The 20,772-nt window shown below is 41.4% G+C and overlaps 1 protein-coding gene across 14 annotated transcripts in view; it reads left to right on the forward strand.

Moving 5' to 3' along the window:
* The window catches only part of ophn1 (oligophrenin 1), a 190,567-nt gene that overhangs the window by 147,003 nt on the left and 22,792 nt on the right, over nt 1-20,772 (forward strand). For 9 of the 14 annotated variants that reach the window (XR_011342792.1, XR_011342790.1, XR_011342791.1 and 6 more), the window contains 3 exons: nt 4,098-4,442; nt 7,139-7,298; nt 11,546-11,596. Coding sequence is in view for 9 of the 14 variants with exons in the window: in XM_069892713.1 (XP_069748814.1) it covers nt 4,098-4,442; nt 7,139-7,298; nt 11,546-11,596 (556 nt within the window). In the remaining 5 variants the exon portion in view is untranslated. Of the gene's footprint in view, nt 1-4,097; nt 4,443-7,138; nt 7,299-8,087; nt 8,197-11,545; nt 11,597-14,315; nt 14,754-20,772 lie in introns of those variants that run through there. The other 5 variants (XM_069892717.1, XM_069892716.1, XR_011342794.1 and 2 more) reach the window with 4 other exon arrangements.

Here is a 20,772-nt window from a genome sequence, read left to right on the forward strand (position 1 = left end):
CCGACCCATCCCACCTGAACATCGTTTTATCAGCCTTTCTCCTCCATAGCCTCAGTCCTGGTGAAGGGTTTTGCTCAAAATGTCAACTATTTTTTTTCTTTCTCACTGATGCTGCTCAACCTATTGATTCCTCCAGCAGATTGTGTTTAGCTTTAGATTCCAGCTTCTGCAGTCTCCTGTTTGCCTGTAGTTTGTAAATAAGTTCATTATGATTGAGGCAAGGAATGTGGGATGAATTGTTGTCACCTCAGCAAACACTTTATTTTAAAATGGGCTGAAAATAATTGGTCATGAGTGAGTACATCAACTCTATACCTATAAAGTTGTATTCTATGTAATTTGAGACCATATCTTCTGCCAAATTAGGAGCAGGGGTACAAAAAACCAGGGGGAGGGCGACTGGTTTTTTTCTGGCAAAGGTGTGCTTTGGAGGTGGGAATAAATTCTAATCAGAATATTTTAATCAGAATTAAAGGTAAGGCTAACAGGTAGAAGGAACCTTGGTTTTCAAGAGAGATTGAGGCCCTGGTTAAAAGAAGGCATGAAGTGGCTCTGAGAGTCAAGTTGAAGGATAATCCCAAAGGCCTCGATAGATATATTAAGAACAAAAGAATAGCAAGGGACAAAATGGGTCTTATTAAAGACCAGAGTGGTCATCTATGCTTGCGTCCGAAAGAGATGTAGGAAATCTTAAATGGATTTTTTGCATCTGTGTTTACTCAGGAGATGGATTCAGAGTATATCGAAGTGTGGCAAAACAGCAGTGAGGCTATGGAACCTATACAGATTACAGAGGAGGTGCTTTCTGTCTTGAGGCAAATAAAGGTGGATAAATCTGACAAGATATTCCCTGGGACCTTGAGCTTGAGAGAGGCTGGTGCTGAAATTGTATGGGCCTTAACAACATCCTCAGCCACAGATGAGATGCAGGAGGCTTGGAGGATAGCTAATGTTCTGTTGTTTAAGAAAGGCTCCAAGAATTGTGGGCTGGTGAGCCTGATGTCAGTAGTGGAAGGTGTCCGAAGATATAAAAGTATTTGGATAGATGGGACTGAATAATGATAGTCAGCATGACTTTGTGTATGGTTAGTCATGTCAAACTAATTTTAAGTGTTTTTCAAGGAGGCTACCAGGAAAGGTAATGAAGGAAAGTCAGTTAATGTTATCTACATGGAAATTAGTAAGACCTTCCATGACATCCTGCATGGAGGTAGGTTGAGAAGGTTCAGTTGTTCAGTATCCAGGTTGAGATAGTAAATTGGATTAGGCATTGGCTTTGTGGGAGAAGCCAGGGAGGGGTAATAGATGATTACCTCTCTATCTGGAGGCCTGTGACAAGGGAAGTGCCTTGGGGATTGGTGCTGGGACCATTGTTGTTTGTCATCAATATCAATGATCTAGATCAGCCATTCTCAACCATTTTTTATGATTTCAATCCATGATCATTCCCCCCCCCCCACCCCCAAACTTTGGGGGCTATTCACCAACCCTATTGAGAATTGCTCATCTACATTGTAGTAAATTGGATCAGCAAATTTGCAGATGACACTAAGACTGGGGGTCTAGTGAACAGCAAGGAAGGCTTTTTTTTTTCAAATTTTGCCGCAGGATCTGAACCAGCTGTAAAATGGCAAATAGAATTTAATGCCAACTAATGCGGGGAGTTGCACTCTGAGAAGACAAGTCAAGGACCTCTACAGTAAATGGTAGGCCAATGCGGAGTTGGCAGAACAGAGGGACCTAGAGATACAGACACATAATTTCTTGAAAGTGGCATCACAGGAAGTTAGGGTTGTAAAGAGAGCCTTTGGCACATTGGCCTTCATAGATCAGAGCATTGTATGTAGGAGTTGTACTGAAGTTGTACAAGACATTGGTGAGGCCAAAGTTGGAGTATTGTGGGCAGTTTTGGTCACTTACTTATTAGAAAGGTCTTAATAAGACAGAAAGAGTGCAAAGAAAGTTTGTTGCTGAGACTTGAGGAGCTGAGTTGTAGGGAAAGGTTAGGACTTAATTTCCTGAAGCATCGGGGAATGAAGGGTGATATGATGGAGGTACACAAAATTATGAGGGTGGGTTTAGGGTGAAGGTGAGCATTAGGGGGAATTTTCACTCAGAGGGTGGTGAGAGAGTGTGATTTCAACATAAGAGAAATTTGGAGAGGAACGTGAATGGGAGAGCTATCCCCTGAGAGCAGGTTGATGGGATGAGACGTAAAAAATATTTTGTACACACCGGATGGATTGGGGCCTGTTTCTATGCTCTAGTGTTCCATGGATGTAGTATGGAAGTAGTGAAAGAGTCATTAGTAATTGGATCAGCAAATTTGCAGATGACACTAAGACTGGGGGTCTAGTGAACAGCCGGAAGGCTTTTTTTTTCAAATCACTATTGTGTTTGTACCATTGGATTTTTAAGCGCCTAGCAATCTCCTGTGGGTCTTTAATATGTGTACAGCATTGTAAAGCACATGGACACATCTATTTGGATCTGTCTTCATTATCTAGAAATAGTCGCTCTATGAAGCAGCAATTTGAACTGATACTTAGAGAAGCATTTGTACATTCACCTAACTCGACTTGCTGGATAACCTGGTCTAAGGTAACCCTTGAACTCCTCCATCGTTTAAGGGCACAGAGGCATGAATGTCTGTTAAAGCAGTTTTGTCAGATTCTTGTGGAAGTGCTTCGGGAAGTTTTTAAAAAAAAAAATGGGGCAGTATTTATGTAGGCATCTGACTTGTGGTCTTGTAATTTGCTGATGGATATCTTGGCTCACAGAAAGTGTTAAATTTCTTCACAATCCTATAAATAATTTGCTAACTCGTAGCTGAAGTCAAGGCCAATGTTTTGTGACTTTTTGTTAACAGCAAGGCATGTTTATTCACTTAGAATTAGAGCATGATCCAAGGTCCACTTGAAAATATGGTAAAACTGAAGTTGACGAGAGTCTTCAGTTCCTTTGTGGATCTGCCCTCATGATTGTAGGTTGTCACTATCTCTGCAGCCCAAGCCAAATCTGGGGTACTTCCCTGGGCCTATGGGGGAGACGTATCAATGTGGTGCTAGGTAGTGTATAGTTCTTGCTTGGGATGTCATTGAGTTCCATTGAAACACAAGTTCACTGAGATTGTTCACATCTTTTCAAACATGCTTTGTATTTATTAGAATGCAGTGTTACAAGTAATACTTAGTTACGCCATCTAATGGATCAAAGTATGTCCTAACTAATAAGGGAAATATTCAGTGATTAAATTCCAAAATGTCAGCCATAGAGTCAGACAGCATGGAAACAGACCCTTCAGCCCATCTTGCCCATGCTGACCAAAATGTCCCACCTGTAGTAGTCCCAATTCCTTGCATTTTGCCCATATCCCTCTTAACCCATCCTATCCATGCATCCTTCCAATCTTTTTCTTGTCTCAACCACCAGCTCTGGCAGCCCATTCCACCCTCCGCCCTCTGTGTTTTTTAAAAAAGTTACCCCTCAGGTTTCTATTAAATATCTCTCCCTCCCCACAAATTTCCCTACTCTATGTAAAAAATTCTTTGTGTTCGCCCAATCTATCGGATCTATTCCTCTCCTCATTTTGTATACCTACATGAGATCACCCCCTCCTTCTTGCACTCTTAGGACTAAAGCCCTAGTCTGCTTAATTTCATCCTATGGCCAAACATTTCTTTTCAATTCCTTCCCATAAACTTCTTCTAAGTAGCAGAGATTTTGGGAATGAGTGCTTAACATTGAGCAGGAGTTCATCATATGACCCATTGAGCCTACTCCATCATTCAATCAGGTGATAGCTGATCTGGCTGTGAACTGGGCTGCTCTTAGCTGCCTGTTCCCCATAACTCTTAATCTCCCTATTCTTCAAATATCTATCTCTGTCTTAAATGAGGTTGCCTCCACTGCTTCCTTGGGCAGAGGATTCCACGGGTTCACGACCCTGCAGGAAAAGAAGTTCCTTCTCGTCTGTTTTAAATCCATGTGAGCCAGTCTGGGATCACTTATCTGGTTAAAAGGAGCTGCTTATATGGGTTACAACCATTCTGTACCCTCTTGCATCTGGAATATTGATTGTCTTTGTTGCTTTGCAGATGGTGCTGGGAACATGAACCAAAATGCCAATGGAGGCAATAATCTGGAAATGGGTGTTCTGGGCTTCCCTCCAAGCCCTGTCCCATTGCAGCGGACAGCAAGACCACACATGGGATACTTGCGAGTATCAGAAATGGAGCCTTTTGCTCGGCATGCTGCAAGCAACCAGAACTCTGAGATGGACCTGGGAAAAACTGCACCAAAATTGAAAGAAAGTGGCCTGAAACTGGTGCCAAAATCTGTAAATGGGGCACCTTTGCCAGATCAGAGCAATGCTGGTGTATCTCGAGCATTGTCCTTTCAATCAAAGCCACTTCCTTCCAAAATGTTTTATACTGAAGACGGTAAATATGTGGAAAGTTGGATCGCATGAAATATTAATTTTGCAATCTCTATTAATGTGTGGGAAAGAAACACCACTTCTAATCTCCAGCCTAATTTATTTCAAGATTTTAAATTGAATTTGACTGTAGCAAAATCAAGTTGGACAGAGATAGGAATAGTTATTCAGTGGCTCCACCTTTGCCTTTAGTTCCAGTAATCAGGACAGATCAAGAAATCATTTAACTTTGAGATGCAAAAAGCTTGGTCCATGATCCCAGGCAATGGTCCTAATACAATGGCACCCATTTCCACCTGGAAAATCTGGAATCCAGGTGGAGCTAATTGATTTGTACACAAGGGGCACGTGAGGAAACTTTAACCCCTTGGAGTGTGGTTGAAACGATGGGATGCATTTCAGCTCCTCCAAGTGTTTCTGGTTGTGTGTTCACCTCCTTGGCTATTGGTTAATTGCTGACATAAAACATAACTGAAGACTTATCACTGTGACCATGGTTTGGGCTAATAATGGGTGGATACAATGGGATGAAATTAGTGTAGCTGGGTATAGGTGTGGAAATATGTATGTGGATTGAGTTGGGGGAGGGTGGTATATGGGTAAAACTCTCGTATTCACATCATTGGTTGGTTTTTAACTTTCTGTGCGATAATATTAATCCAACCTAAAGCTGCTAAAACATTTTTTTTCAATTATAGAGCTTGGGCTTGTAAGGAACATGTGGAAACCCTGTCCCATAATCCTGACCTGCTGCCTTTGGTTTTTCAATATTTCGTGAAAACTGACCCCATTAAGGGTGGCCACTGTCTTGCTTCACACTGGATGAACAGTGATCCCAATAAATCCTTTCCAGCACAGTGACAGCACCTCGGGACAGACACCTGATTCACGCAAATTGAAGAGCATTTGCCGCTGCTGGTTTAAAACCTCTAGTTCCCATTCCAGATTCAAGTCCTGGATGTGGAAAATAAATGAAAAAGCAAAAGTTTGTGTTTTTACATTATGACCCAAGAGGTTTCTGCTAAACTCATCAACATGGCAAGCTGGATGTCAATGGTTTAATCGTCCCTCATTCACTCGTTATCTGCACAGTTTCCGAACTCCAAAGGAAATGGGCCATTGACAATTTTTCTCAAGCAAAATATTTCAGTAACAATTGGGTCCAGAGCAGTGGTTCTCAACCTTCCCTTCCCACCCACATCCCACCTTAAGCAATCCCTTACAGACCACATGGCATAGAGATCACTTAAGGTGGAATGTGAGTTTTTAAAAAAAGTTGCCTATCCAGGAACAGGGAGAAGATGGTCAGCACAGACTGGAGGGGATGAATGGCGTGTTTTCTGTGCTGAGACATTCTCTGGTTCCGTCAGCTCACCCCTCTGCATGCAATGCTCCAGAGAGAACAACCCAAGTTTGTCCAACCTTTCCCCTTAGCTTATACCCTCTAATCGTGGCACCATCCTGATAAATCTCTTGGGTACTTGCTTGAAAGCCTCCACATCCTCAATGAAAAATGATTTCCTTGTTTACAGTGAGGTTGGTTTCCTTGTGATTGAAGAAAATACTTTTGTTTGATTAATCCAAGAGAATATTGAGGACCATTGGTACAGATGTACCATCTCTTGAAAGTTTCATGAGTAACTCAGATTGGGAAGGTCCTGGAGTTTACTTCTTCTCTGCCAGGTTAATTGAATTAGACCTGACACAGATAGGGGAACATTTTCAACTTTATGCCTTGATGAAGGGCTCAAGCCCAAAATGTTGGTTTTTCTATTTTTATCTTTGCTAATTTAAAGGACAATGTTTGACCTGCTAAGTTTCTCCAGGTTTGTGTTTTAACTTCAATTACAGTATCTGTAGATGTCCGTGTTTTACTCCTATTTATATTCAGCTTTACTGTTACCTGTGCCAAAATACAGTGATAGTTTGTTTGCAAGCAGTCCAGCAGGACATCCTATACATGATGCAGCAAGTAAAATACTGTACTGCAAGTAAGAAACAATATAGATGTGCAGAGTTACAGAGAGATCAATGACAGCATAATTTTGCTATTATGAGGTTCATTCATGAGGCGGATGACAGCAAGAAAGAAACTGTCCTTGAATCTGGTAGTTCAATACTCATACTTTGGTGAATTTTATTCCTGGTGGGAGGGTTGGAGGCAGTATGGTTGAAGTGGAATGTTGGACTAATAAGCAAATGCTTTAGCCAATTCTCTCTCATGGAATGTCGATGTATGGAAGGGCGGAGGAAGTAATGTCTGGGGGGTGGGGTGAGGTAATTTGTCTGCCTCTATCCATCTGAGACCCGGTTTGGAGGCAGCAGTTTTGTGAAGGGGACAGGCGTGTTCATTGCTGTGATTGCAGTAATCCAGTTCAGGAGGGAGAACAGCCTATTAAGGTTGAAGCACACTTGTGTCCTGGATGGACACAAAATTTTACACAAGGCTCTTTCTAAACATCCGTATCTAAAACTTAATAGTTGAATGCTAAATTTGTAAGACTGAAGGGTTGAGAGGGAATTTTTAATCCAATTATAATAGGAGAGGATACAAGTGGGCAGCAAGGGGAAGGGAACTGGGATTAAAAAAAAATGTAGCAGTTGAAGCTTTTTCCATTTGAAATTTAAGTGTCTCGTTCACTGTGAGAGGTTTCTCAGTGACAGGACAGTGAGGCGACTTTTTTTTTTTCCCCTTTTCAGGTGATTATAGTAACGTTATTGTACATCGCGTCCACCAGGAGAAGAGTTCATCAGTCTTGCAGCGTCCTCCCATGAGACCACCAGATCCTCCTTGTCGGGACAAGGTTCCTCCACCTAAAGTAGAACCATCCAGCACCACAGAGGATACTCCACCTTCAGTGTAAGTTCTGTTTCTTGTGAACTTTATACCTCCTGTCGTGGCTAATTAACTGATTTTATCTCGGGGTATTCTGGGAGGCTTTATCGGCACCTATACCTTTGGCCAGCTTGAGCTTGCATTTGGTAAGGCACCTTCTCCATTCATTCTCCCTTGCCGACTTCCTCCCCTCCTCTCACTGTCGGCTGAATTCAGCCAAGCTGAGATGTTGAAACTAAAGACAGCTTGGCCAGGGAAGAAGGGGAAAGATTGCATGAGAAGACGGGAAAGTGGGAAGAGAAAGAGATGGTGATAGAGAAGGAGTCAACAAAGGAAGGTAAAGAGAAGGTGTAACAAAAACAGCAAATGCTCAGGAGTTGAGGCAAATCCATGGTGAGAGGTGGTTAGTGAGTATTTTGGGTCAGTTGGTCAGAAATGGTCAGTCACTGTTTTACTCTCAAGTTTTGATTAAGGGTCCCAACCTGAAACGGTGACTGACCATTTCTACCCACGGACACTAACTGAATTGCTGATTTCTTCCATTTTCTCAGATGTTTGAGAAGGGGAAGGGGGTCTTTGAGCAAATGTAAACTGAGTAATTAAGAGTATGTGACCCCTATAAAGCCAGCCAGCCAAAGTATATCAAGCAGCTTGAAAACTTTAACTGATCCACTTCAAATTTTCAGAATTATTGATTTATTTTGGTCCTCTAAGCCAGCCATTTTCATGAGGGGCCATACAGCCACATTTGTTGGAGGGGGGGGGGTGCAGATCCATGGACTGAAATTGTAATATTTTTTGGTTTTTATGTAGTTGGTAGGTGAGAAGTAAAGAAGAAACCAACTGAACTTGTCTTCTTCACAGGGAACTTTGAGCAGAGTTTCTAAGGGGGTCGTGCCAAAGAAAGGTTGAAAATGACTCTGTAAGCCACATAGCAACTGCAAATTTGTCTTAAAATGTTTTTAATTGCTGACCAACTCTGACAATCAACTTGAACTTTGAGTAATGCCTCTATTTTAAACAAAGTCTTTGTCGGAGATGTCAGATACTGTTCTAGTTCCATTTAGCTGATAATGTTTTACAAAAGTACATGGGGCTACTTGAAACCAGATCACTTATATATGATGCAGAATAAAGAAATAAAAATTCCTCTGGACTGCAGTGTGAGACTGAGAACACTGGTGTGTGTTGTGTGCTGGCACAGCTTGGGGGGTAAATTGCTAGACTCTTCTGATTTGGCACTTGGACCTGTCTTCCTGCTCCTAAACTGGTCCTTTTTTCTCGACCCCTGTTTTTGGAGGAAGAAGATAACCTTTTCAATTCCATCCCAGAAAACTTCAGTAGGCTTCAATCCTTGTCCTTGGTGATTGGGCAATGACATACGGAAGAAAAAAAGAGTATGAATAGCAAAGACTTTTTATATAAAAGATTGTAAATCCATTTACAGTCTCATTCCTTTGAAGCACGCATCTGTTTGCCAATGAACATTTCCATCCTTTACTGTATAAAGTTAAATTCCATTTGCACAAAGCTTGGATTAATCCGACCAACACTCACAGCAGACATTTGGCCTCTGAGTATTTAAATGCCCATTTCCTGAACATAGATATCTTTGCTTCAGAACAAATTTCTTTTATGATTTGCTGCTGGTTTGGTTCAGATATGATTTTTTTGAATTTTTAAAATTGGATTCTTCAAGTATAGTATTTTCCCTTCGGTGCTTCTGTTTGTCCAGTTAAAGATGTTGTCCCAAACAATTGGCTAAGCATCGTACTTCCCGAAACAGACTAAACAGTTGGAATTCGTACCGATTCCAGGTTTGAAGCTCTGTTCACCCCAAGAAATCAGTCCGCACCAAACTTATTGGTGCTTTGAAGTTGCTCAAAATGAGGGGTTGAGTGTTATTATTTCTTTCTTAACCACTAGGAAATGGCAGCTTACCCCAACATCCCAGACTAACGACGTGCTGTTCAATGTCAGAGAATTGTGGAACTGCCCTTTCCCACTCTAGCAAACTAATACTTAGCTTGCAGCTTTCATTTTAATCTTCCATTTTTATAAATCAAATGACACGTGGAAGATGAGAATTAATTTACTCTAATTGTCCAGTCCAAACTGATTCCTCGATCCCATGATTAAAATTCATTGATGCCATTTTTTTAAATAAAGATAAAACTCAGAGCCCATTTTGAACTAGTTTGTCTTAGCTTCCTCAAGCTGGGGGTATGCACATCCCATTTTCCTCCCTCCCCTGTAACTTAGAATACTGGGAGCAGTTTTGAGCTCCATATCTAAGGAAGGATGTGGAGAGGGTTCAAGGATTTTCATATGAAGAGTGTTGAAAGGCTCTGGGATTGGACTTGCTGGAGTTTAGAAGAAAGAGGGGGATCTCATTGAAACCTATTGAATACTGAAAGGCCTGGATAGAGTGGATGTGGAAAGAATGTTTCCTATGGTAGGGAAGTCTGGGACCAGAGGACACAGCCTCAGAATACTATAACATCCCTTTAGAACAAGAGATGAGGAGGAATTTCTTCATCCAGAGTGTGGCAAATTTGTGGAATTTGTTACTGGCTGTGAAGGCCAAGTCATAGGGAATATTTAAGGAGAAGGTAGGGATCAGGAAGGGAATTGAGGGTTCTAGGGAGAAGGCAGAAGATTGGGTTAAAGCCACTGTCCCCTCTAAGCTGTGCGTGTGCGACCAGCGCACAAAGGAAATTAATGTGAGCACAGAAGGTTTGATTAATGGAACAACAAACTGATCAAAATAGTAAAATCTTAATTAAATACATTGCTTTGTAGAATGCAATCCTACTCATTATTATTAAAATGTACCAATACAGTTTATTAGCCATGAGCGATAGGCTGTGCCAAAATTATTTTGAAACAATTTCAGGTTTATATTTGCACAAGCAATCAGTGCACACAGACATTTGTCACAGGAAAAAAAAATTGCACAACATAAGATCTTTGACTACGAAACATTAGTGGGAACATTGGTTGAAGAGGGTTGTAAATCAACCATGGTGCCTTATTTCCACTCTTTCTTCTGTGGTTCTTTCTTCTGTGTTTTGTTCTGCTCCCACAATATACCTTTCTGCTAACTCAATAAAGATACCACTTTCATTTCTAAAAGCAGACAGAATCTTAAAGTTGGCCCATCCTATTTTGTAGAGCACCTGTGTAGCCAGCAGAGAAATTTTCACCAAAAACAACCTGGATACTTTTGAAATCCCACCAGATTCTTGCTACGCTCCTGGATCAATTTCTTCTTTTTCCTCATCATCCCAGGGCTCCTCCTTCATGCTGCTCATATTTAATCTTCTGAAACTAACAACTGGAGTGCAGTCTTCCAGGCTGGCCAGGTGAGGGTCTGTGCCAGCTAAACTAATGCCAATCCAGAAATGCTATCTACACATTGGAAGAGAAACGGGAGATGTGACGGCTAGATTAAAGTCTTCCCCTCACCATTACCCCCCCCCCCCCATGCATTCAGTGAGTTTTTGACATGCACTCCTTCCAAAGTCTCTCCATTAACGCTAAGGCTTCTACTCTTCCACTCTCCTTCACTTCCATCCACAACCCCATTCCCTCTGCCCCACCCTCATCTTTTTTTGTTTGGAATAAATTCCAGTACTTTGCATCCAATGAGCTTCTTGAATTTTTTTATTTCCTTTTTGTGTAGGAGTTAGGGATGTGTGTGTTGAAAGTCACAATAAATTGCTTTTTGGAGAACTTTCCAAGCTTAAATTATCTCCAAGTACATCATGTAGATCCTTGTGATTTTTTTTTAACTCTGTTTGCTTTAGGTTTTGAATTTCAGTCCAAATGGGTCAACAAAATTAAAAACACTCCTTTGAAAGAAATTACAAATGATCTTTTTTATTCTCTGGCACACATATTGTCTTTAAAATTGATTTCTGGATAAGCAATGTTCCAGCATCAGAGTTGGTGAAATGTGCCAATCCCACAAGGAATCTGTCAGCCTCCTTCATCCCAAACTGTGACCTGGAGAAATGAGACAAAATAGTCACCTCTGCTCCATGGGGTGTGATCAATTCTGAGGTAGGCATCCATTGCTCAGGTATGCTATTTGTTTGGAGTCTTGAAAAAGAAAAAAATAACCATGTACACCCTCAAAAGAGAGAGTGAGATTCTGCAGCAGTTCCAGGCATCCAGCCACTGGAGCATGAAGCCCTAATCTTTCCTTTGGTTTTATGATGGTTAACCTTTGCAAGGGAATGGTTAGACTGTACTCTTATACTTTGCAGGGTTGCTTCCAGAGCCAAGTTTTTTGAAAAGGCTGCTCGAGTGTCGGGCAGGTAAGAGACAATGATTACCATTGACATTCTGTGGCAGCGGGTGCCCTGTAATTTTTTCCCCTTACTGCTGAGCAGCATTTTGTTTTGTACATAATACATGCTTTAAAGATGGATATATTCGTTGAAGAAAGTTTAAACTTGGATTTTTGGAAGAGAAGGTGACAGCTCACTGTAACTTGGGTTGAAGGTCCTACTCTATTGGGTGTTTCACTGAATAAATCTTGAGGTTGAACAAGTTGGCCAGTGTTTTTCATGCTCTCACATGAATAATTGCATAAAATTACGGAAAGTTTGGGAAATTGCTGTCCCATTTGAACCCAGAATTGTGGTATTTCTTGGTGGACAACTGGACTGATGGTCTTGTGCTCCGAAATTACTGATCTTGGCTACTTTTCCTCTGGTCACACTGAGACTGGGTGCTCCTTTTGGGGGAAGTTGCTACGATGTTCTTCAGTTTTTCTGATTTGCAGAAAATCAACAGAAAACCATTGAAAAATCAGGTTTTTCCGAGCAATCTTTCACTGGAGTGACCGATTAGGAGAACCCTTGAATAAATCCCTGATTAATGGCTTTTGGCAGTCGGTAATAATGGACTTGTCTTAGAAACACTTTTGGATTTGTTGCTAATGTCAATTTTTTTTCAGACTGGGCATGAGCAGCAATTATTAATTTGTAACATAGATTGGGAACAGTAGTCTTGGGGAAAGCTCTAACCACAAGCCTTCTGAGGAAGCTAAATGCACATATTGTTTTCATCTTGTACTATGTAGTAGTGTGAGCAAGATTGTTGAAAGTAATTAACATTGATTATCGCAATAAGTGCTTTCAAGCTGCCTTGTAAAATGGAGTTAACTGGGCAAAGTGGGGTTAGCGCCCCTCTCACAAGGCAGCTTGAAAGGATCCAACCCAGTCAGAGGGCTCCTAAATCAACTGGGTCCCTGCCCTACCTCAGAGGTAGTCAGGGAACCTAGTTAAACTTACCTAGGTCTCGTCCACCAGCAGCTTGAAAACGAAAATGGCCGACCATTACTCCTGTGATTCCAGTGCTTGCAGGCTGGCGTCACAGGGAAACCCCAGCTGAAGTGTCTGCTGCGATCGGGTGGGGGGGGTGGGAGAGAGCGGTCGTTGCCATGGTGGGGGGGGCCTCAATTGAGGGGAGAGGTTACTGCTGCAGGGGGGGCACCATTGGGGGGAGAGGTTGATGCTGTGGGCGGGGGAGCAGAGGGGTTGGCTGCTACGGGGGGGGGGGGGGGGAAGAGAGGAGTTTGCTGCCGCAAGGTGGGGGGGAATGCGATTGAAAGTGGTGTGGGGAGGGACTGACAGCTGGTGAGGGGGACGAGGGAGACTGACCACTAATAGTTTACATGATGCATTACCTACTGCATCCCTTGCAGGGGTGGGATCCCCCTTAAATCGCCATGTTGGTGATTCACTGGGTCAATTTTTTTTCTCCCCCCCCCCCCCCCCCACCAGCTTAAAAAGTGCTGGAGAGACCTTTTCCCCACTAATTGCACCTGGGTCCCTGGAGGGCTGCAGCATAAAAACGCCTACTGTCTAATCTATCTGTTTTCCACCCAAAACTGTATATTGCCCACTTAGAAATAGAATTTTATTTATAATTAAAAAATAATTTTGAGATGCAGCACGGTAGCAGCCCTTTCCTGAGCATGAGCCTGTGCTACCCAAACTCACCATGTGACCAATTGACCTATTAACCCTATGCACCTTTGGCTATCCTTTAATTACAACCTGTTCACATGCACAGTGAATGGTCAGCAGGTAGTACTGAAGGGTTATTGTTAAAAACCAAGGGCATTTGGGAGAAGCGTCTTGAGAGCTGGAGGTGTAGAACATGCCAAGACAACAGAGGTGGGAAAGATGCATCCAATATTAAAAGATCCCTTGCTGGGCAGTGGCTTTATCATCACTTTGAAAGCTACAGATTCAGAATTGAGAAGTTGGTATTTTTTTGGCTGGCATGGACTCGATAAACCTTTTCAAGTTCAAGTTTATCTTCTTGAGGTAAAACCTGATGAAAGGATGGCACGATTGGCGTAGCGGGTAGCACACGTCTTTACGACGCCAGCGATTGGGAGAGGAGCGGGGTTCGAATCTGGTGCTGTCTGTAAGGAGTCTCCTCGTGTCTGCGTGGGATTCTCCAGGGAGCTTCAGTTTCCTACCACCATTCAAAAACATACTGGGGGTGTAGGTTAATAGGGTACAAATTTGGCTGCACAGATCCGTGGGCCGAAATGACCTGCTACTGTGTCTAAATTAAATTAAGAAACAGCACATATTCCAGTCCTTGGAGCAAAAGCTGTTATGAACTAAAAACCCCCTTAAATTTTGTTTGGGACTAAAGGCACTTTGTTAGCATTAACACAGGAATAGCAATGGAAAATTCACCAGACAGTGGTAAATTCAAAATAACAGTTTTTAAAAATTAAACTATTAACATCACATATCTTATTTATCTCTAAACAACTCTAAATTTAACCCCTTATGCACAAATATAAAATGTGTGTGTGTAATTAAAGTCTCACTCTGTTGGCTACTTTCCTTCATTCTGCAAGCGAGATATCTTTAAACCCAACCTGTTTGTTTATCTGGAGATAAGAAACCTTGATGATGCTGGAGTCCAGTGTTTATTTATCTGTCAACTTGAGATGAATGTTAAAGAGGCAGCTAGTTGGTAATTCTTGTCTTTGGGGTTTTTCAGAAGTGGGGCAAGGCTAAGAGTGAGAGAATCCTGCTCAGAGGGCAAAAGGCATGCTACTGGAGGAAGTCAGTGGGTCAGGTAACATCTGTGTAGCAGAAGGAAAGTTGGAACTCTAATCAAGATCCTACCGTAGGGTTCGGTATGGGAAGTATCCTGGCCAAGACCTGCAAGAAACCACAGAGAGTTGTGGACATGGCTCAAGCCATCGCACAAACCAGCCATTCCTCTGTTGGCTCCATCTACATTTTCCACTGCCTCGGAAAAGCAGCCAACATAAAAAAAAAGGCCCACCTTGGCCACCCGGCCCCCGGCCTTTCTGTTGACCAGAGGATACAGGAGTTTGAAAATATGATTACTAGATTCAAGGACAGCTTCTTTCCTGCTGTAATCAGTCTCAATGTGTCTAATATCAAAATAAAATCTCCCATACTCACAAAACTGCCTCAACGTAGCACTGTTTTAAGAAATTTTTCTTCGTCTAGTATTATATTTCTGCACTTTTGTCTTATTTGTTGCACTACCTGTTGCTCTTGGGTTTGAGTTGATTGGCCTGAATAGGACATAAAATAAAGCCTTTCATGTATCATAAACACTTCATTTCAATTAAGAGTCCATTGGCTGTCCCTCTCCACATTTATATAGTAACTTGCACATGGGTGGTGACCAGGAGCTGATGGGAAAAGTTAGAGAGTATTCAAAGGGCCACATGAAGATGGTTATGGGAAATATTTAGGATCAGGAAGAAAACTTGCTTTTAGGGAAATGTAGAACACCAAATAGCAGGAAACATTAACAGGAGATTTTAACCGTCTCTGGGCAGGCTATAAATGAATAATCACCGTAGTATACAATACAGCTGATGGCATGTCGATCCTCTAGACTGAGCAGAAGACATGGATTTCAGGAATAGTTTGAGAAAGCATTTGAGATCATTTCATACAAGACCGAATTGTGGGCCTAAAAAGGAACCAACTATTTTAGTGTGGTGGTCCGATGTCCCTGCATTAATGATCTAATTGAAGGATCCTCTAGGAGGCGAGCTGGTGGGGGAGAGGGGGTGGGAGGGTGGAAATGTAGATGATGTTTTATATCCAGTTTAAGAATAACCAGTTTAAATATGAAACTACAGACTTAAACTGAAGGGCAAGTACATCAGCATGATGGGTTCTCCAGCAGAGTTTACGATTGATTTGATAAGCAGCCACTGGCATTAAAAGAAAGATTTTCTAGTTTTTACTGAAAGTTATAGACTTGAAGGAAAATGATTTATTTGCACCTTGTAAAAAAAACTTAAGGATCATCTTAGATTGCAAACTTCATAAACCTTTCAAAGGTTGGAGGAATTTTAGAAACCATCAAAAAAAACCAGAAAATGGAATATTAGGAATAAATGCAGAAACGGATGACAAGACCCTGTGAAAGTCAGCAGGAGTCGCCGTCTGTGGATGCTGCCTGACCTACTGCGTTCCTCCAGCATTTTGTGTGTGGCCCCAGAGGTGTCATGGACTTACAGACGTCCCTAGATTGTGGAAAGACTTCAATAAAAGACCGTGCTTAAGAACATGAGAAAACTGGAACAGAGGTAGATCGGCCAAGCTTCTCAAGCCCATCCCACCACTCAATGTGATCACATCTGAAATGCCCCAGGCCTCGACTACTCTCTGTGCCATTAAATATAGTGGAGCATGATTCAAAACTGAAGAGAAGGAATAAAAATGGAAAATCATAGGCCATCCAGTCTAACATCAGTGTCAGGAAAGGCTTAAACCCAATATTGACTGAATGTGGTGCGTTTAGGGAAACATCACATGTTTTGACAGATTTGGTATGGCCTTAACAAAGAGAAACAAAGTTTGACAAATTTATTAACTTCTGCAGTTAAAACTAGCAGAATAAAAGTGACCCAGTGGATTTGATGCCTTTGAATTTCCAAAAGGCATTTGAAAATCTGCTACATTAAAGGTTTTTCACAGGATGAGAGTTCATGGGGTAGAGAGTAATATATCAGTGAGGATAGTGGGTTGGTCAAGAGAGTAGAGATTAAAGGATCATTATTAAGTTGGCAGGCTATAACTTTGTGTGTTGCTTCAGGAATCCATGCAAGTGTTCTGCTGTTTACCCTCTGTATAAATGACTTGGATACACTACACACAGCCTTATAATTTCAGTTTTCTGCTGATGCAAAGATAGGTAGGGAAATAAATTGTGAAGCAAGGACAAATCACCCAAAGGGATTTAGATTAAATGAGAAGGCAAAAAAAATTACAGATAGAGTATGTTCTCCTCTTTGGTATTATTAATGCCATGCAATACTGTTGATATTCAGGGAGGTCTGGTTATTAGCAAGTGAGTTCTTCAACTAATTCCATCAAAGCCAAAATGGGGAAATCCTGAAGTTTTGGTGAGACCCTTCAGTATGGTTTTGGCCTCCTTCGTTAGGAAGAGATGTACTTGCCTTAAAAGCGCTGCAGAGGATGTTTGTGGTGCCTTAGGTAGTTAAATGGACTCCTGGACCATTGATTAAGGTCTTCGCCTTAGACATGACCAGTTGCAAACAAAGACATGCTTTGCAGCCTAATGGAACTTTTGATAAGCAGCTACTGACACCTTTTGCCTGTCTAATAGAACGTAGCTTCCAAGAATCAAAAACTGCATTCCATTAACCTTCAACCCATTTCAAGCTTTCTGGAGTTTACCAATATCCAGTAAGCTAAAGGAACTTTGTTGAAGGGGGATGTTGGAAACTGAGTACCCATTGAGCCTTGTCTCCTGATTATGAATTGATGCCAACACATTTGAGAGAGTCCAGTCTTTATCTGTCTTGTGCTTCTTCAACTGAAGTTAATAAATACCTTTCCTTTGTGGGTACCCTGTGGTTGTCGTGTGCATTGCCAGTGGAGACACTCCAGAGTTTTGTTGAGTTGACGCCAAGCCTCCTTCTACTATGTCCAATACAAGCTTGGTATCAGCAAGACATCTGTAAAAGCACCGTCAGGCACGTTCCAGGCTGCAGGAATATGTGCTGAGGGAGGCTTGGTGCAGCCAACGCAAAGGCACTGTGGGGAAGGACCACAATCTAGAGTCCTCCCTGAGGGGCTGAGACTGAATGGAAGCCCCTAACCAACAGAGAGGTGGGGAGAAACAACGATCTACTGTGATGGTAATGGAGTATTAAGAGAAGAATGTAAAATATACAATAACGAATATTTAGCAATATGATTGATACTACGAATGTTAAGAACAGTTTTTCTTGTAAATAATTTATTGTGAATAAAGTATATTTTTGGGAAAAAAAAATCTGTAAATGCATTATTGCTACTCAAGTTCACCTCTAAGTCACATGGGCTGGGCAGATGTTGTTCATTGTTGATGCTGAATCAAAGTAGTGGAATCTTCCACACGTACAAATATCCTGCAGCCTTTAGAAGGATGAGAGGAGATTTCACTAAAACATACAGGATTCTTGCAAGGGTATATGTGGAGAGGATTCTTCTCCTGAGATGTTGAAGACCAGGTTATAGTTCGGAAAAAAAAGGTCTGCTGTTTTTGGAGTGAGATGAAGAGAAAGATCTTCACTCAAAAGGTGATGCATATTTGAAAGCCTCTGGATGGCTTTGGAAGCTTTAATTGTGTATATTAAAAAATAGATTTCTGGGAAATAATGAATAATGGTTCTGCAAAATGTTCAAAAACAGATGGGGGTTGTAGGTTAATTGGGATACATGTATTTGGGCAGCCTGGGCTTGTGCGCTGTACGCCCGAATTAAATTAAAATGTGGTTAAGAGGCTGAGTGGTTTACATCTGTTTCTACTAGTTCTTGGGTTCTTAATCCAGGGATTTAGCACTTAGAAAAGTTTACTCCCAATATGAATTCAGATCTGTTTAAAAATAACCTTTTTGTGTCTTGCAAACTGCCAACTCACTGCATGAAGATCTCGTGTTCTGTGGTGTTATACGACCCTTAGGTATACTGAAATGCCGCCATCAACATTCATCAAATTTTATTCTCCCCTCTTTCCTATTAATTTCTCTAAATTGATTCACACCCCAGATATTAGGAGCAAATTTACAGCTGTTAATTACACTGGACAACAAAGATTTTTCTTCCTGAACACTTTTGGGTATATTTTATGTATTTTGAGCTGCAGATCATGTAAATCACCTTAAAATTTTCCTATCACGTACTGTTTTTTAGATATAACCTACTGTGATTTCCTGTCATATTTTGTGTACTTCAAGCGTTGATCAGGTCACCTTTTCTAATCAATTGTACACCTATGCCAGAGAGTGCTATTGAACAGGATTTATTGCCATTTTCCCTAGATTCATGTTCTGTCTTTCATCCTGATCTGGGCAGGCAAGACATACTATCATACAGCACAGAAACAGGCCCTTCAGCTCACCATGTCTGTTCTGACTGTTGAGTACACACCCATAAGCCCATTTCCCACGCCCGCTGATTCAGCCTTTGGGTGAAAAGAATTCTCCCACAGATCTGCACTTAAGCATCTACCCTTACCTTAAACTTGTGCTTTTTGACTTTCTCTGCCATGGGGGAGAAACATTCATACTGTCGTGTCTATTCTACTCACAACTTTGTATACCTCATTTATGTTCCCCCTCCCCCCTTCAGTGACATTCTTGATGAGAAATACAAACCCACGCTCTCAGTTCTCTCCCCATAACTGAAACACTTCATGCCAGACAACATCCTGGTGAATCACCTTTGCACCCCTGATCTAATCCAGCTCTTCAGCTTTCGACTCTTTCCTCTGCTCTCTGTGCCTGCTGTTTTTAATAATTACAAAGTCACAGACTGAATTACATTCTGTGTGGTCAAACGCAATTTCAGATGTAACAACAGGGTTTCAATGGAAAGGAAGTTTGAAAAGAGCTAACCACGCATTGATCTGTTACGACGAGTAAACAAGCAAGTACCTCATACACACAACAGGCTGTTCTTCGAGAAAATAATCTTCTAGTGATTTTTAACTCAATAGCTTCTGGCTATTAGCATTTAAAAAGTCTCTTGGTAAAACATGGATCCTATCTATTGCTGTATTGTGTATATTCTTAAATTGGGCAAAAATCAAAGCCATGGGAGAACATTTGGAGAAAACTTGATCACCCTGAACAGAAGTGTTAAGAGCCCATCAGAAATTCACCAAGACAATGGCCACTTCAACAATCCTGGTTTTATTTTCTTAATACATAATAATAAGATCAATACTTAATGCTATTAACTTAAGCCCCTTTTAATTCTGAGTGAACTTGAATGTAATGTTTATGTGATCAGGAAAGTTCTTTTACACTGTCCAACCATTCACTTTTCACTTCTCCAAGTTCACTGGTATCAGGCAATCTTCCATGCTGTGCACAGAATTAAACATTTATTATATTCACCAGGTCCTGGTGCTTTAACTTAAGTTGTTTCCGCTCAGGAGGATCTTTGATGGTGTCAGAGAGATATTCATTATTCGTTGGACACACAAACTGATCTCCTTCAATCAGCAACTGAAGTGTCTTATTGAAGAAACTTGCCCCCTCTTGGGTTTTTCCAAAAGATAACCTCTTCTCCCAGGTTACCACAAAGAGTTCTTTTTCCCTGATTTCAGGAGAAACGCAATAACCAGCCACAACCTCTGCAATTGACAACAAAGATTTAGAATAAGCTGAACTCAGAACTCAAAACCCATCTTGAAATGGGGTCATGCAGCAGGTCTGCCAACTTGCAGCCTTCACCACAAACTGCTGCAGAATACTCTCAGTACTCTCAGTCTCTCATTCTCCTCCCCCCCCCCCCCTCAAATGGATGTTTTCTGTCTGTTTGCAAAACCATACAGCCCCTCCTACGACAACAAACTTCAACCAGAAATTTAAAAATCCGGCACCAGTCCAGCAGCAAAAGATTTCTCAGTATTTGACTCTGGACACTGTTCAAACAAGCTGGTCCATTGACACCTACTTGTGAAACTCACAAGTACTCCTCATTGTCTCTGCAAAACCAACTGCAGACATGAAGTCTACTCTTGCACGGGAAGTGAGATGTTTGTTTGTGAAGTGTGACCTAATAACTAAACCTCACAATCTTACCCTTTTCAGATGTGTTTTATCATAATTTTGTTAACTTCTTCCATAATGGAAGTATATAAGATGTACCATCATGGCTTTAGAAAGGGACGATCCTACCTGAGGAACTTTAATGTCTTTAAAAAGTTACGAGCTTCTTGTAACTTTTAGTTAATTGGAAAAAGCCATCAAAATTTCATCATGGGTAGATAAAGCCTGACAAAATGGAAGCAGCGACTAAGGTAGTGGTTGGGGGTGTTATTTTTTGTGATCATGTCGGTTTCCTCTGGCTGCTCTACCTTCCTCTGATGTGTCAGGTACACAGACTACAATATTAATTGGGTAAGGATACAATTAATTAAGCAGCCCATTTCCCAACAAAGTGAC

Source organism: Narcine bancroftii, chromosome 8, assembly GCF_036971445.1.
Source record: "Narcine bancroftii isolate sNarBan1 chromosome 8, sNarBan1.hap1, whole genome shotgun sequence".
Taxonomy (NCBI): domain Eukaryota; kingdom Metazoa; phylum Chordata; class Chondrichthyes; order Torpediniformes; family Narcinidae; genus Narcine; species Narcine bancroftii.